Here is a 17,543-nt window from a genome sequence, read left to right as displayed (position 1 = left end):
GACAAAGATTTGAGCAAATTGGACTAGTGCAGGACTAAACAACCTGGAGGCTTAAAACTATCTACAGTCAATGGTCACAATCTGAAACTCATGTCCTTAAGAAAAGGAAAAAAAAAATCCTCTTATTAACTTCCATGTATGTTTACTGCCTCAATAAATCACAGCACCTATTTATTACCATGCCTCAAGACCTTTGCGCAGTACTGTATGGCTCAAAAAAAGAGATGTTATTTTCTGTGGATTGATGGATAACCATTATTGCAAAACAAAAAAAAAACAAAAACAAAAACGTGAGCAGACAATATAGAAAATGGGATTATAGAAGCCATCCCATTAAAAACAAACTTTAGCTTATATTTAAGCTTACAAGGTGTAAATTGCTTTAATATAAAATATTCCATCTGTCCATCACATAATCAGCATCACACCGATAACATCTGTTTAACTTAGACTCTCTTTCCAGCTTTAGTACCCAGCCTCACATAGTCATACGCTGAAATAGTTGGGATCTGGTCACCCTAAATATAATTACACGTGTTTGAAAACCAGTGATTGAACATGACATAACCCACTGAAACAGTTATTTTAATCTGAAGAAATCTAACAGACTCATACAAACAACGGCATATCTGATCAATCATTGTCTGCCTCATATGTTGAGGCGTTTTCCATCCACTTTTCAGTAAGCCTGATAGGGAGACTTAAGAAAAAAAAGTGTGTAGTAATGACATTGAATGTGGACTCTCATCGTATTGTGCTTTTACTAAGGGTCATCAAAAACCTAACACAAAGTGGACTGCCATGTCAGATTTTTTAAAATGCTTTGTGGTGCATGTACAAAAATGACCTTCAAAGAAAAAGCAAAAGAGAAACTTAAATGTGTTTACTTATACAAGTGGGCTGCCTTAGCAGCTTCATTATAGCCTATAACAACAAGAAGTGCTCCATTTTTGGCACATTTTGTGTGATTACAAACATCGCTATATCACTGGGCTACATGGCCTTGAAACTGTAAAACTTTGCTGATGCAGGATCACACATTTGCCACAGAAATTCCCAAAATTTCCAGTTCCCTACTTTAAATGTTAGTCCCACTTTTGACACTGACAAAAGAAACAAGCATCAGTTTAATTTTTATCCTTTTTTCTCTCTCAAACATGTGGTACATTTAGAGCATTGTTAGGTGTGTTAGCATTTGCCTGGGATACTGGATGAACAAAAAGGAAGAAAAAAAATAGTGACTTGATAACAAAGAGCATATTGATGCAAACCAAGGACAAAGAAGAATCTAAGTTTGAAAATAAATACTTTTCCTCTCCATTTAAAAAAAAAAAAAAAAGAGCAAACTGAACAATATCTGTGTGTCTTCTTTGTCCCAGCTCTCTCAGAGGCACTGACAAATATGGACAATATTCTCTTTTCAATAGGCATGCAGTCCACAGGATCACAAGACCCCTGACGAAAAACCCTGTGGAGCTATAGCCATTCAGTTGTCGGTCGCTGGGTTGAAGATGATAATGGATAACATCCACTGGAGCAGACGATTTAAGAGACCGAGCACTCAGAACGGCTTTCATCCTGACTGGACCACCTGCATCCACCTTTCTTTCATCTAAGCCACATAGTTGTACTGGTTGGAGTTCTCCTTGTCACGCTCCATGTAGTCCCTGTCAATAAGAGACTCTATCCTCTTTTTCAAGTCAGCAGGCTGAGAGGAGAGGACAGACAGGAGGCACGAGTTAAAACATGAAAAACATGCCAGCATTTCAAGCTATATTTTGAGGTGTGATATAGAAAAAAAACAGAAGTGAAAAGGCAGATTCATGTTAGTCTTCCCAAAATTTATCATAAAATAAAAAGTAAATTAAAACACCTTCTCCTTTTCCTCTAGACCTGCATAAAGGTTATAGTTTTTTTTGTTAGTTTCCCCCCTATTTGATACACGCTGTTACACTGGAGCAGGGGTCCCCAATCCCAGTCCACGAGGGCCGGTGTCCCTGCAGGTTTTAGATGTGTCCTTGATCCATCACAGCTGATTTAAATGGAGAAATTACCTTCTCAACATGTCTTGAAGTTCTCCAGAGGCCTGGTAATTTCATGTGATCATGTGATCCAGGTGTGTCGACCCAGGGTGAGATCTAAAACCTGCAGGGACACCGGCTCATGTGGACTGGGATTGGGGACCCCTGCACTGGAGGATGCTGATATTAAACACTGCCAAAGTTTAAAACCCCGATCCCCTAAGAGTCATATTCTAAATTTGGTCAACACAGCGTAACAGCAGCGTCTAACATTGTTCCTACACAGAGCTATGGAGACCATTATCTATAGCGCTTTACTCAGTCCCTAAGGACCCCAAAGCTACATTCAGTCATTCACCCATTCACACACTCACACACTGGCAAGCTACATTGTAGGGGGCGCACTGACAGAGGCGAGGCTGCCGGACACTGGCGCCACCGGGCCCTCTGACCACCACCAGTAGGCAAACATGGGGTTAGTATCTTGCCCAAGGATATTTGGCATGCAGCTAGGAGGCAGCCTGGGATCGAACCACCGACCTTCTGATTAGTGGCTGACCTGCTCTGCCGCCTGAGCTACAGCCACCCCATGTTTTAGCAGGATCAAAAACATGTGAGACAACTGGTCTCTTGACACTCTTGTTTGTGGCGTAGCTGCTTCTTTAAAAAAACAAAAACAAAAAAAAACAACCATGGAAATTCCAGACTGTACAGTTCCTCTAGTGGTCACCTGAGGCTGGCACCCAAAGCAAGCCAATTCCTATAGAGTCACATCTTAAAATGCCCAACTTTTCAGCATTAAAAACAGATTTACAGCCTTGTAGATAAACAAACAAACAAAAAAATTCTCATGTAGAACTATTTGTGTCTGTGCGGCACACTGGTACTGCATATGGTTGCAGCTTATAGTTCTTATGAAAAAAAAAAAAAAAAAAAAAAGAATAAAATGAACACTACAGTGGACAAAAAACACCAAAGTTAAAGCTTTTAAATGCAAAACTCAAAACCAATGGGTGACCTGACAATCATGTGAAAAAGTGCATCTTTATAGGAATGGAGAGAGTCCCCTGAAAACTTTTTCACATGACTGCATCTTTTATCCTGTACGTGAAGAGCAAACGTGTTAAAATACAGAGAACTTCTTTGCCGTGAAGTGAAACTTTCAATGCAGCCACTATCTCGGCTTCTCATTTTGGCTTCTTGATCTCTGACTATTTTTCCCCACTCCTTCCTCTTTGTGGTAAACACTGAAGTCACCCCCTATCATGTCCAAGCAAACTTTTAAACCGAATCAGCAATCTGTCACATCGAAGCGTCACTGCTGTCTGGCCAAGTCCTAGTGGGTTTTTTTTTTTGGTTAGATCTAGTTTAGCTGAAATTGTCGACTGTGGAAGAGCGGGGGTCTGTCCAGCAAATGAAAGAAACTTCCTTTACTGGAGGACTGAAAGTAGACGAAAAAGGAGAGGGACTGAAATGGTAAGTGAAAGTAGTGAATACCCAATACAATATTCACATGTAGGAAGCCCCACAGCTTGGAAGGTTTCAAAAGCTACATTCACTTCTCATTATTTCTACTACTAGATCATGCATTAAACCCAGTGTAGTCCTTCTGTATGTTAAAAATACTGGCAACTACCAGTGCTATTTCAGCCTCCTAGTGGACACACCTATCAACTTAAAATTGGCTTATTTTCAAGTTATTGCATTTACAAGATTTTCAGAAAACTAGACCTTCAGTTCGAGGTCACTGAGATTCAAATTCATCTGAGACTTGTAGTAGTTACACCTATGGTATCAATTTTAAAATCCTACGTTCTCAAGTTATTGCATTCACGAGATTTTCAGAAAACTTGACCTGAGGTCAAGCTCGTAGATACACTTATGGTGTCAATTTTAAGGCCCTACGCTGACTCATACTCGAGTTATCACATTCACAAACTTTGGTGTCCGCACCTGGTGATGGCATTCCCCATCAGCTTTTACGACCGAGTGGTAAAAAGAAAAAAAACAAAACAGAAAATCATTTGTGATTATCACCTTGACGGGGAACTTCAGCTGACTGTACACTTCAGACATCAAAAGATTATGGGTCAGAGTCTTCCTCATCTTCATGATCCGCACAATGGCAGCATCGATCTGGTACTGACGATCCTGAAAGACTCTTTCTGTGGTGCTGGCTTGCTCCTCCACCTGAGTAAAAGAGGCGAGTTAAAAATAATTTTCCGATCCTTGAAAGATAATTTAGAAAAATACGGTGAGAGCAAACATACTGTTTCTTTCATCTGGATCTGGTTTATTTTGATCCTGAACAGCTTGTGTTTGAAGTCGTCATTGCAGGAAAACTTGTCCCCATCTTCTACATCTTTGCTTTTTGGGATTTTGGTGAGGACACGTGCTTTACCACATGCAAGTGACTGAAGAGTCCGCCGTAGCTCACTGTCCTCTGTGGAAAGGCCCAAAGATCAGTGTGGCTGGGAAAAAAATAGAGGATGCCATTTCTTCATGAAAAAGTGCTTTAATGTGTTAATACAAACCTATTCCTGTTGCCACTTTGATCTCTTCCAGGGTGAACTCCTCTCCCTCATTAAACATCAGTAAGACAAGGGTTTGGAAAAGTGACACCTGCAGCTCCTTCTTGCCCTTTTGCAAGAAACATCAAGACGATTAGCATTAAACTTGGCTCACTGAGTGAGCAAAACACACAAGGTCATTCTTAGAAAAGAGTTCAAACCTCTTTAAATTCAGCTTTTAAGACACAGTGGCCTAACGTCGACTGCCACTGCAGCTTCCTGCCACTGTGTTTGCCCAGGTAGAAAGTCTTGAAGATCTCCTGCAGTCGCACCATCTGGACAAAGATAAGAGAGGTGTTACAAAGCGACGCTCGTTATATTGAAAAGTACAAAATCAACCCTCAGTATTTGCTCAGGACTAACCTCAGGTGGCAGGTGCACTTCCATAGGGACGTACGTTGGCCAGTAGCCCATAGTGAGGATATTCACTGTCAGCTCGATATTGCCGGGAATGTTTTGGCACTGCATATACTACAGAAATACAAAGACATGAGTTTATCTACCCACAAAGAAGTTTTAATCTTAGTAAACTGAAACTAGCAGGAAACTGAATCCATTAGCAGGATTTTAGACTGAAAACAGGCAGTGTTGGTGAGGGTCCACCCTTTCAGTTTTATTGTAATTACACAAGTCTGAAGACAGAAAATCAAACCAGACTGTAATTATATGAAGAAACTGAATTTTACAACACTGGAAACTAATTTCACCAAACCCTCGTTTACAGAGCTATTTTAGTAACCAGGTATTACAGAGATACTTCTATTATAAATGGCTCTATTTGTGTTTATCATCCTCCCGCTCTGTTTCCTTTATACATGTCAGATACTTTGCAATACTTTAATGTTAATACTTTCAGTTTTTATTCATCTTTATACATACAGTTTTTTCCCCTCAAAAAAATGATTCAGTGCGCCTTATGTATTAATTCTGCATCAATAGCAGGGAAAGTTTGTTGTCTGCATTTTAATACGTCAGAGTTTATATGCACATCCGTCCTGGCTGACTGTAGTTGGTGGTTGTCTTTCTGACGCACCCACAAAACAAAACGTACATTAAGCCAGCTGCCTACTGTCTCACACCTCTTCCATGAAACACGTTGTTTAACTGGAGAACTGGTGCAAACCAGACACTATTCTCAGACTGAATGTGCCCCAGGTTTTATGTTATGCTGACAGTTGAATTACATCTTACAATGTCTATATTTCAAGCCCTCAGGGAAAGCAAAGGTAGGCTAACACTTTGGTTGCATTGTCGGCAATTTTTTTCTTTTTGATAAAACTTCAATGAAAAGATTTGTCTTTTTTCACCATGTAATGCTTCAATATGTGTGAACAAAACCTTTTCCAAAATGTCATTTTTGCCTATTTATGTAGGCAAAGTGTTACCTGTTTGAACTGCACCATGATGTCCTTAGAAAGCTCCATGTCCTTGAACATCCCCTCCAACTTGCTGGTGAACGCTGCTCCACATTCTGAAAAACAAACGTTGTGAGTCAAAGTTCAATCAGTCACTGTCAGGATTCCATCATGTAGCGCCTGTGTGCACACGTGCTAAGAAATGGCACTAAGCTATGAAAACTGACCGTGTTTAAGCTTTGACAGCATTGATTTTTCAGCATCAACAGAAGCACTTTTTCCAACCAGCAACCTCTTAGCCAGGTCCTTTTTGTAAAACGCCTCGAAAACATCTTTTCCTGCAAGGACATCAAAGTCTCACAATAAAGGCCGCACAAAGGACAAAGTACTGTACTTACACAACTGTTACAGTAAACATTACCATAGATGAATCTAAAGATAATCATGATCTTATCCAGCATCTTCTCCAGCTCTTCATCCGTGGCCTCTTTGTTTCCTGCCCTCAGCTTTGAATCCACATGTTTTGCTATAGAGAAATGTTGATTATTATCATGTTGGCAGAATTATTGTTGTTGATTGTTATTATTTTTCTCTTCACTGTGTGGCAGTTATGAATGGGGAACATGCTTAGTTACAGACCTATGAGCTCTGCAGGTTTATTTGGCCGTTTGTTGATGAATGTTTCAAAAGCTTCCTTCATGGCATTAACAAATTTCTCATTCTTCATGAAACACACGTCGATGATTAGATCCACTTTATCTTTAAAGTCCAGCAACTCCTGCACCATGGTTTTGTCTTTTTCCGGATTGATTACGATCGTGCTTCCAAAAGCCTGAATTTGTATTTTCAAGACATTAAAAACAATTAAAACAGTGAATTGATTCTGTCTTCTCTTCAGTCTTTCATTTAAAAGCTGCCATACCTTTATGTATTCTATCCAGTGCTGCAGGAGCACGCTAACGCCACCACGCACTCGACTGAAGAGCTGATAGAGGAGAGACAGATCCTGAATTCTGTTCTCATCCAGCAGGTTGGTCAGACCTGCAAGTTTCAAATAACAGCTAGAGGTCAATCAAGACTCAGTATGAGGTTCAGACAAGACAGTCACATATCAGGTACTTCCAGAACAGTCACTTGTGCTTCACTAAGAGTAAAAAAACTAGGACAGCAGGTTGACTTTAATTTCATTCCCACCGACTGGATTCATTGGAATCACTCTCAGACTGATTGCCAAAGGTTTACAAATAACTGCAGTCTAATTTTTCATGCAGATTGCAAACATGTTGCAATCAGTATCAGTCAGTCTGCGCAGATGAGTGAAAATCGCTTGAGGTCCATCTATTTGCAATAGAGGACTCGACTTAACTGGTTGCATTCTGGTTATATTCCCAGAATTCCGCATCAAAGTTACTTGGCACCGATGTCATTCTGCATTTAAACTGCCATCCTGCAGTAACTAGAGAACTATTTGTTAAGGAATTTTTATTTTAAATTCATGATGTTCTGGCTAAACTCTGAATGTAAGTAGTGAATACGATTTTCTTTGTATGTAGACGACAGCAGATTTGATTTTTTCCCTCTTAACTTATCACAGTTCATCTCTGTATTATCACAAGCAGATTGCATGCAATTGCTAACTTGACTCTGTTCAATTGCATAGTGATAGTCCTGTTGCCATCTAGATGCACGAATGTTGTTTTGAAGACACTGACTGATTGGTCAGAGTGGTCATAGACCTGGGGTCCGTTCTTCGTACCTCGCTAAGTAAGTTAGCTGGATTTGATTGTTGACGATTTCGCGTGATCTTGGATCGTTCGGTTCTCTGAAGCTCATCCGGGACTTGCTGTCATAGCAACAGATCCGTAAGCGTAAACCTGCTCGGGAGCAGGCTTACTTTATGTAAACAGGATTAGATCGCGGCCACGCAGGTATGTCCGCTTCATTTATACGAAAGCAACAGCGATATTTTACCACTAAAGATATCAATGTAACTAAAGATAATGCAGTACTTGATTCTTGTATTGATTCCATACAGATACACACAGGTCATTTCCTAAAAAAAGGGAAATGTACTATTAATCATTCTATTTCATGTATTTGATTATTTCAGATGTAATTCATATTTTAGAGTAATAATAGTAAATTACTTCGTGTAATCAAGATGAGAGACCACGGCTATAAAAGCGAAGGTGGATTTGGGAAGTCTGTCGCAGCCATGTCCTGTCCGTATACGCGAGCCACCCATTGCGGAAGGTGCAAGATTGATAAGGAGAGTTTTCAGAATCCAGCGTATATTGCGGGATAGACAGGATCCTTTAGCTCAGCGCGACAGTGTGCTCATTGAGAGATATCGATTTTCCCGTGAGGGTATTATTCACTTAACCAACTTGTTGACGAGGGGGTGCAGGACCACCACCTGTCTTCTTCTGCTCTGCCCTTTTCTTGGTTGTTGTTATGAACAAACAGAGTATTCCAGGGTCTCTTTCCAAGAGACTAAAAGCAATATAAGTGATAAATATTACCATTCTGTAGAATATTCTTATTTCACTTTTACTTGTTCCCATGTTCTAGTGGGTCCTGTTGTGGCTCTAATGTGAAAGAGGATATAATGTAATATAATATAATATAATATAATGTAATATAATATTGGATAATATGGTGTGATATGATAAATCTACCCTACCGCCTACTGGTGTTGGCCAGAGGGGCCGATGGCGCGATATGGCAGCCTGGCTTCTGTCAGTCTGCCCCAGGGCAGCTGTGGCTACAACCGTAGCTGCCTCCACCAGTGTGTGAATGTGAGAGTGAATGAATAGTGGCATTGTAAAGCGCTTTGGGTGCCTTGAAAAGCGCTATATAAATCCAATCCATTATTATTATTATTATTATTATTAAATTACTTACGAGTTTAATTTGTCAGCAACTTCCTGCCAGCCCTCTCTCCTTGCTTTTGCAGCCTTTGCAGTGTTCCCTTGCGTTTTAATTAAACTCTGAAACTCCTGAAATCCCTCACTCAAGAGTTCTTGCTCTGCTGCCGAAAAATACCGAGCGCGCTCCTTCGACATTTTCGCCGACCAATCAAAGGGTTGCCGATCAATGTTTCTACTATCGATGCATAGCCCCTGTTAAGCCACCCAGTGATCTCACATTACTTCATCCAGCTGTACTAATCGTCAACAACAGGTGTGTTCGGAGAACCGGAATAGCGAGCTCAGAGTTGGCGCAATGATTTGATCTTGGATGTAGTAAGCGAGGTACGAAGAACGGACCCCTGGTACCCATTTTTGAAGCTACCATATCGAAGCCATGGCATCACAATCACTGCACACAGTTACAATAGGTCTCTTTCTATACAAAGCGGTGAAAGACAAAGAGACTTAAACAAAAAAGTTACAGGCCACTAGATATCTGCCTTAATGAGGACTTAAGATTTGCCTGCTTTTTTGTAAACCTTGTTGTTCATTGACTTTAATTCAAATTCTTCACAATGGAAATTACCTATGTAATTTATTTAAATTTGACAAATATTGTGAGCTAAAAGGCTGTCTTTATATCCCAACAGCCTTTTAGGACCTAGAACTGGTCCAAGTTTGAGAACTACTACTCATATAAACAACATAAAAACAAAAAGACTAATGCAACATTATATGAAACTAAAAATGTCTTAAATCAGACACACTGAAGAGAAAATCTTGTTAAAAAATTGCCATAATTTAAAATATGCTGTAACAATGACAAAAAGGTACATTTAATAAGCTAAACCCTCATTTGTTTTACAATAATTTATTATTATATAGTGACCGCTTATATTAAGTGTTTACCTTTTTGCAGAGTTGCTGTGAGATGTTCACCAAGCAGCTGCTTCTCCACAGCAAGGATGAGCGGTTTTCTGAGAGGAGGAAAAAACTCAGGTTACGCATTGATCTCTGTCACCGTTTATTTGCTAAGTGAACGCTTCAGTCCGACACTCACTGTGTGCTCTGGTCCAGGTACGTGATTACTCTGTCAGCCTCCTCCTCCAAGCGCTTGTTAACATGATGGAGATATTCTGGTACCTAAAAAAACACATTTACATTCACACCACAGCTTTTAATGCTTATTCTGTAATGCAGATGAAAACTACCCATCGAAAGATTACATAACATCATAAAAAGTTGTTTTTCTTGCATAGAGGATAATTTGGCAGTCTTCACAGAGAGGTTTGTAGTTTTATTTTCCCTACAGTTTCTTCAAATTAAACTATAAGAATTGAGCGTTTGCAAAACAAAGTCTCTGCGCTTCACCTTTTGTATAAAAAAACAACAACCAAAAATCCACATAAACTAAGCTTCCAGTTGCAAAGTGAACGTTTTATATACTTTCTGCTTCAACCAGGCAAATGTTTTTTTTGCTGAGCTAAAAGCTTCACTCAAAACACGTTTACGGTGCCAGACCTGCTTTCTGCTTTACTAATGCTTAGTTCAGTGGCTACATCTGTGTTCCTCCTCTTCTATAATGAATTTCCACATGTGGTTAAATGGTTGGCTTTTTGTAAAATTTCTAACAACATCAAAAAATATTGAATCCTTTCTGAGGCATTAGTTGCTTATTTATTCCTTAGAAGAACCAAATGTGACAAAAAAGCTTCAAATCCTCACATCTGACAAGACAAACCCAGGGAATGGTTGGATGTTCTGTTAGAAGTAATTAACAAGAATTCTAAGAACAGCTGCCAAGGATTTTTCATGGGTTACTAAACTAATGACTTTAAGTATTGGTTTAGTCAGCTGATCAATGAATCGTGGATAACAGACGACAAAATAAAAAGAATGTGTTCCGAGTATGAGGTTATATAAATCACCTCTCTCTCCTGCATCAGCCTCTGTCCCTCTGCAGCGTACAGTCGATTAGTTTCCTCCAGAAAGCGTTGCTCAAAGGACTCTTGATAAATCTGCCAAGGAGGCCGACAGAACACAGGTTTCATTAAAAATATCTGACAACAGGAAACAGACACTTTATCACACCCGTGTGCAGGTGAGCCATGCAAACAACACACTTTTGTTGTGGTTCAAATAAACGGAGGAAATCCAAACAATCTTCAAAAACACATTTAGACCGTCACTACTTAATATCTGGGTTATTATTTGAAGAGTTGCCCTATTACCTGAAGGTCAGAGAGCATGCTCAGCAGGCTCCTCAGCAGACTGCGGTCTATCGCCTCTCCGTTTCGCTCCCTCTCAATGAGCAGCAGAATCCCGTCGATGGTTTTGCTCTGAACCTTCAGATCGCTGATGATGTAGAACCGGAACAGCTCCAGACCCATGTCCCTGAAGACCACAACAACCCGTTCACCATACAATAAAACAGAAATCAGCCCGAGTACGAAGCTAAAACCACAACATGGCTGATCACTCACCAAATCGATGGCAGCATGGAATTCTGTAAAACGTAGGTGCGATCCAAAAACAGGAATATACTCCTAATCATGATCTGTGGAACAAAGATACACAATTAATCACGCTTTCAATGTTCAGATGACCTCCTCCAATCTTACATATGAAGTTTAAAGGTCCTACAAAGCCTGCTGAGATTTCTCAGATGTTGCAGCTTCATTGTTGGTGGTTAAAAAGTTAAGAAATGGAACAGAAATCACTTTAAGACGGAGAACAGATCGTTAGCTCTTTCAGTTTGGGGGAATTTTAATTCCCTGAATATCCATGTGTTGTTTAGGATGTGAAGAAATCAGTCAGAAATCAGGTTGTGCACATATTTCTATACTCATTGCCTTAGCTGTAAGCAGACTAATGTTGCGCATAGTCTGTCCCCAGAGGCTCATTCTGAACCAGAGAACAGCAAATCAAATTGATAACTCATAGGCAGCAAGTTTAAGACACACATATGAGACAAACATAACTTGGCTCAGGATAAATACTCAAATAAATGTATATGTTGTTCAGTTAATAACTCACTGATTGAATTTCAATCAATATAAAATCCTTCGAGCAATAAAATACGGTATTACAACCTTGGGCCAGTAAAACTAAAAAGTGGGTCTGTGCAATCCTTCTTACTGTTTAGAGTAGTAAGAGCGCTGCAGAGGCAGTAAGAGTAATGTATTGTGGTATTAGTGTTAGTGGAAGGATTTGATAACCTGCAAATAGTAAATTTATGGAGAACACATGGGTTAACTGCTGCTGACTACCCGAAATGTCTAAACTATCATTATGGGCTGGATGGTCTGTTGTGTGGTGGCATTATAGGAAAATTCTAATTTTTAACATTACATTTGTTTCTCTCTCTTCGCTGTCAAATACTCTAGTTAGCACAGATGCATCTGCTCCATACTGCTGTATGTAAATTGCCTACTATTATTGAAGTTTCATATGCTTGTTATGCTAGTTTTCAGAACCACACCCACTTCCTTCGATACCTGATCACTTTCACTTAAACAGCTTCTTTATTAAGTGTGTGATTAAGAAACCGTTACTGCGCCAGCAAGCTGGATGCCCTGTAGCGATTCAACTTTAAACACTAGCGTAGGTAGCAGACTTGAGATATTCTATAGTAATGTCGTAAATTTCCATCTCCTCTAGCGTTCCTCACTCTGCTGGACTGGCTGCTTGCAGGCATTGCACAACTAACCTCATACAAAACCCAAGATAGTGATATTTGCAAAACAGTCCATTTACAGGGCCGGGGTGGGGGGTGACTAATGACAGATGCATTTGAGTTGCACTACTTGGAATGTAAGAGCCAGAATAGTTTGTCTCTGTTTGTAATATTTCATTTACAAGCCCCCCGACCAACTCTATTATAAATCAGTTTTAAAAAATTGCTATGTTTAACAGTTTTTAACAGTATAAAACATACCATTTGTCTACAGTGATCTTGCCAGCACTTGTCAATTTTCTTCAGGAAAAGCACGCTGTCCAGGGCATCCGTGAGAACAAAGTTAAGGCAACAGTGGACACAAAATAACAACATCTTCTCTATGCGATTCAGCGAGCGAGACCGTGAAAGGATATTCTCTGAACTGATCAATTTGTGCCTTGATGTGGTCTTCACACACGGCCCTCAGCTGTTTGTACAACTTGGCAGAGATCTTATGGAAGCAGAGGTTTTCCACAGCCTGAGGGGAGAAAACAGAGCTGTCGGAATAATGATAACGGCACAGTTGCTGTTTGCAGATAGGGGAATTCAGCGGGTCTGTCTGGATACCTGGTAGAGCTCCTCTAGATTGTATTTGATTGACGTGCTGTTCTGTATGGCCTCCACCGCCTCCTTCAGCTTCTGCCAGGTCTCCTGCGTGTAGTTCTCGGGCAATTTGGGCTTTTCTGTGAGAAAAACAAAAACAGAACTGTGTTACCAGTCTCACTCATACTTAGAGGACTGATTATGAGAAGGCATAATCAGTCTGTCTAAATGCAAGTGAATACGTCTGTGATAACTTTTTAGACTGACTGTAACTTATTTTTGGTAAATTCCCAGTTAACTAGAATTACTTAAATTCCAGAATTTTCATTGGTGAGAGAAAAATGCATTTACCAACCAAGAAAGATAAACTCATTTGTGAAATAAGTCACAACCAAATTTGGGTTCCTCAACACAGATGTCCCTCTCTTGTTTCTATGTCCGTCTGCATGTGGTCTCTCACGCAAAATTACCATTTTCCCACTCTTGTTTTGGAAAATGATTCACTCTGCTCAGCTCAAGTTGCACACATGACAGATTTTTACGGATTATTTTTAATATACATTTAAAGAACGTTATCATTATGAAAACAATCTGGTTTAGTTTTGGGGCAAAATACCGAGGTTGCCACGGTGATACGAACCCCACTTTGTAACGTACATGTTGCTAAAATGAGGAGTACCTCTAATTGAAATAAATGTTACAGTTCATGTTCACAAACGCTAACAGACTTTTTCACATTTGCTGAGACCACACTGCAATACTCCTTTTAAATTTTTCTCTTGATTCTCTCATTTCTGTCTTATAAATATATAAGACATCCCATGAGAGCACTTTAAAAAAATATGCTTTTTTAAATGTTTGTGCAAGATTCTCACAGTTTAAACTTCTTAAATTTTTTTTTAACTCTGTGGTTTGATTTGCTGTTCTTGTGTTTTTGTCTGGTCACCTTAAAGTCAAAGATGGTTTAAGTACTTATCACAGTATTAATCTGTTTTTTTCCCACATACTACACCCGGTCCCAGTCTTCATTTACTCATTGTTGGCCATCTATAACAACTGTACCATACAAGCTGAAACCACAATATGAATTTTAGTGTATTAAAAAAAACTGCACCTCAGTTTTTCTCAGTTTACTGACACTCGGCCAAATATTGTATCATCGGGTCTGTGACACACATTTGCACCAACAAAATGTCAAACCTAAAGACTCCAGATCAGGTATCTTTAAAGTGAAGATTTCTTTGTTCTCATGGAAGAAAAATGGGTTGGGGTGAGCAATCAATAACGCAGTTTACAGTTTATAGGGCTGACGCAGTGTTTACAGAGTAAACATCTTTACTAATATATATACAAATATATTTCATATATACAAAATGGGTAGTTTTTTAAAAAACTTTCCAGCAATGTATCTGATAACTTAGTTGCCTCAGCATCACTGTCTGTAATAACTGAATAAAATAAAAAACAATATTTATTTATTTGATATTTGTCTTGGTTAAAACTTGCTGCCTTTGTTTCTACAGCTTGAATTATTTGTTTAACACGTGTAAGGTAGGATGCTACTCTAACACTGGTTACTTACTGGTGTCTTGTAATCCAGTGTGGGCTGAGCCTGAAGACTGCAATAATAAAATACAATTAACTGATACTCTGCTATGTGTGCTGCAGCCCAGATTTCAGGGTTTTTCCTGGCTTAGAAAAGATCATCAAGGGGTGACAACCAGAGCTATTACAGTGTTGTATTCTTCTTATTAATTTATTATTACTTTTTATTCCATCTTGAATTTTCATTTTAAATTTTTGTTTAAGCTCGCTTAGTTTCCAGAGCCACTTTGCTTGACTGTATGCCATTATTATTATTTGAGAATGTTTAGTTTTAGTTCATTTTCAGTGTTTGTTTTAGTCTGTTTTTATATATTTAAATTTATATAAATTTATATATATATATATATATATAAATTTATATATATATATATATATATATATATATATATATATATATATATATATATATATATATATAAAACATTGCTATGTTAGGGATCAATAAGCCACACTTCCAGGTTATCATTTCAAAATTTTGAATTGGGTTCTTTAAAATTCTCAACTTAGTTTCAGCCAGTAAGTCAAGATTTCGAGATAATAACTCCTAAGGTCAATTTAATGTTCACTTTTAGTTCAAGCTACCCACACAAGCGGTTTGATGAAAGACTAATCGATATTTTAACGAAGACCCCTATCATACATGACGGTACTGCACGCATAGGGAAAATATGGCCCGAGGACAAAAACTGCTTGGCTCCTGATGTCTTTAAAGAATAATCAGACCCGAAGCTTCTGGGAAACAAAATACAAAAAAGATTTATGTTCTTGGATTTCAAAACAACGACTGTGAGAAGTCAGTGCTGTTATTTCACTCATGTTGAACAGACGGCACTCCACTGCAAACAACTGCTCTGTGATGAAAAGCAACACCTTCAACCTAATGGTAAATATATCAAAATACCAGAAGGCCGTACAGCCTTTAAGTGGACTGTTTTATTTCAGATCTAATACTTTACTTGAATCCATTAATAGAAACGCCACCAGTGGCCCAGATGGACTTGAGGCTGGCCTAACATAGTTTGTTTTACAGCCCATCGATGGCATTGAACCCTGCAATAATAGTCTGTCAATGTTTACTATTACTTTTTTCCCCTGGCCACTTTATAAACAAACGTATTTTATGCTCAGGCAAATGAAACTTTCAAAAAACAGTTAAAGAACATGGTACACCTAGTCATTAATAACTGTCGTTTGGTGGGATGTCCACATACCTAAGTCCTCTTTTTTTGGTATGTAAGTGGAAATGGGCCTCTACTTAAACAAGTGATAATGTCCTCCAGTGTTCAACTTAACAGGCCAACAGATCAGACGATTACTGCCCCACAAAGAGAAGCCAATTTAATTATTTTAGTGGAGTACATGCTTTCCCTCTCTTTAGACTCACCCCTCCATGCTGCAGGTACTGCTGTTGGAAAGAGAGGATGGCTGCTGTCAGCTCGCAGCAATGTTTACCAGAAATCTGGCATATTTAAAGATCTGGCAGCTTTAACTTTAGCTCCTGATTTTGGATAGGGGCAAGTGAAACCCATTTATAGGTTTAAACTATCCGTACAGGTGGTTTGATTTAGCAAAATCAAAGGGACTTATTAACTTATTTATAGTTACCAAGATTACTAATCAAGGAAATACACATTTTTCCCAAGTTTGCCAAAGCCCGTGATATCTTTGTCCTATGTTATGGTACAATTTTCAAGCATTAAACTCATAGATAGCTGTTTAAAATGAGCTCTAGTCTCTGTTAAATGTGTCGGCCAGCTGGGACCATATCATTGTGATATAGCAGGGATTTGTAAGTTTAAGGTGTGTTTTTTTTTTTTCTTTTTAGGAGCTTGGACCCCATCATCCACCAGTGTCTACCTCTGAAGTTCTTGATGACTAGTTTCTTGGCAGCACCGGGTTTACTGTTGGAGAAGGTGGTGGATCCTGCAGTTTTCGTCAGTCCGTTTGCGTGGTGCCCCACGCCGCCGGGCAGGAACATGGCTTTGCTTTTGTTATTGGAGCACGAAGCAGCAGCAGCAGCAGCCTCCTCAGCCATTTTCACATCGAGTCCAATGAAATCCACTGAATCCTCAAACCTCAACTTCTTCTGAATGTGCAGCGGAGTGGGAGAGGAAGAGGAAGAGGAGGAGGAGGAGGAATTCAGGGTCTTTGGAGGCGAAGAGGAGATCGTGTCACTAGTGTCTTCCCTCTCCGAGCCGTTTATTTTCCTCTTTTTCGTAGATGTGATGTTACCGCTGTCGGTTTTGACATCAGTAGCCGCGGGTCTAGCCTCCTGGGTTGGCGGTGGTGGGGGATTAGGGGAAGATAAACCTGTTGGAAACATGAAAAAACGGGAATACTAATTCTTAACAGCCAGTCTTCTGATCGGAAACTTCCAGGGTCGCCGGGAGGGGGGAAAAGCTCAGCGTCCGAGAGCTTTTATCTGCCTTAACGCGGAGAGGTTAAACCAAAGTCCTCTATCCTGTATAAAACAGACAATAAATCACAAACTACAGAAGCTCCACTTGAACCTAGCCTCGTCGCTGTCTTGTTATTGCTGGCAGGAGACGAAAGATGGTTGGCTATTGCTTCCTCTTTTGCCTCGCTTGTCTAAGCGCGTCGTAAAGTCGTGCAGAGAGTGAGCGGTTTGAGGAAAGCGGCTGTTAATGAAAAATATTTACAGGAGAAACGCAGAAACTACGAGAACACGCTCACATGGGAGGAAAACAGCCGTCGGCGAACACGGGAAAAATCCGCTCAGAAAAGCTAGTCCGTGACCCCACCGGAAGTACTTTGTACAAAAGTAGTTTTTGCACAAGCGTGTTTCTTTTTTTCTAAAC

The 17,543-nt window shown here is 39.5% G+C and overlaps 1 protein-coding gene across 1 annotated transcript; it reads right to left on the bottom strand.

The window, feature by feature from the left end:
- Positions 1 to 564: 564 nt before the first annotated feature.
- cul4b (cullin 4B) lies at positions 565 to 17,543 on the bottom strand. The gene is made up of 20 exons (XM_080900259.1): positions 16,582 to 17,543; positions 13,144 to 13,259; positions 12,951 to 13,054; positions 12,796 to 12,865; positions 11,342 to 11,415; positions 11,090 to 11,252; positions 10,787 to 10,876; positions 9,919 to 10,001; positions 9,768 to 9,835; positions 6,869 to 6,987; positions 6,586 to 6,778; positions 6,368 to 6,472; positions 6,174 to 6,284; positions 5,977 to 6,062; positions 4,955 to 5,062; positions 4,753 to 4,866; positions 4,556 to 4,661; positions 4,292 to 4,464; positions 4,059 to 4,211; positions 565 to 1,708 (listed from the first exon to the last, which is right to left on the bottom strand). Exons 1-20 carry the CDS (start codon positions 17,045 to 17,047, stop codon positions 1,613 to 1,615), a joined length of 2,598 nt encoding a protein of 865 aa, XP_080756385.1. The 5' UTR covers positions 17,048 to 17,543; the 3' UTR covers positions 565 to 1,612.

Source organism: Rhamphochromis sp. 'chilingali' (genome assembly GCF_963969265.1).
Source record: "Rhamphochromis sp. 'chilingali' genome assembly, chromosome: 13".
Taxonomy (NCBI): domain Eukaryota; kingdom Metazoa; phylum Chordata; class Actinopteri; order Cichliformes; family Cichlidae; genus Rhamphochromis; species Rhamphochromis sp. 'chilingali'.
The sequence above is the reverse complement of the archived record's forward strand: the minus strand, read 5'-3'. Positions and strand labels throughout refer to the sequence as shown.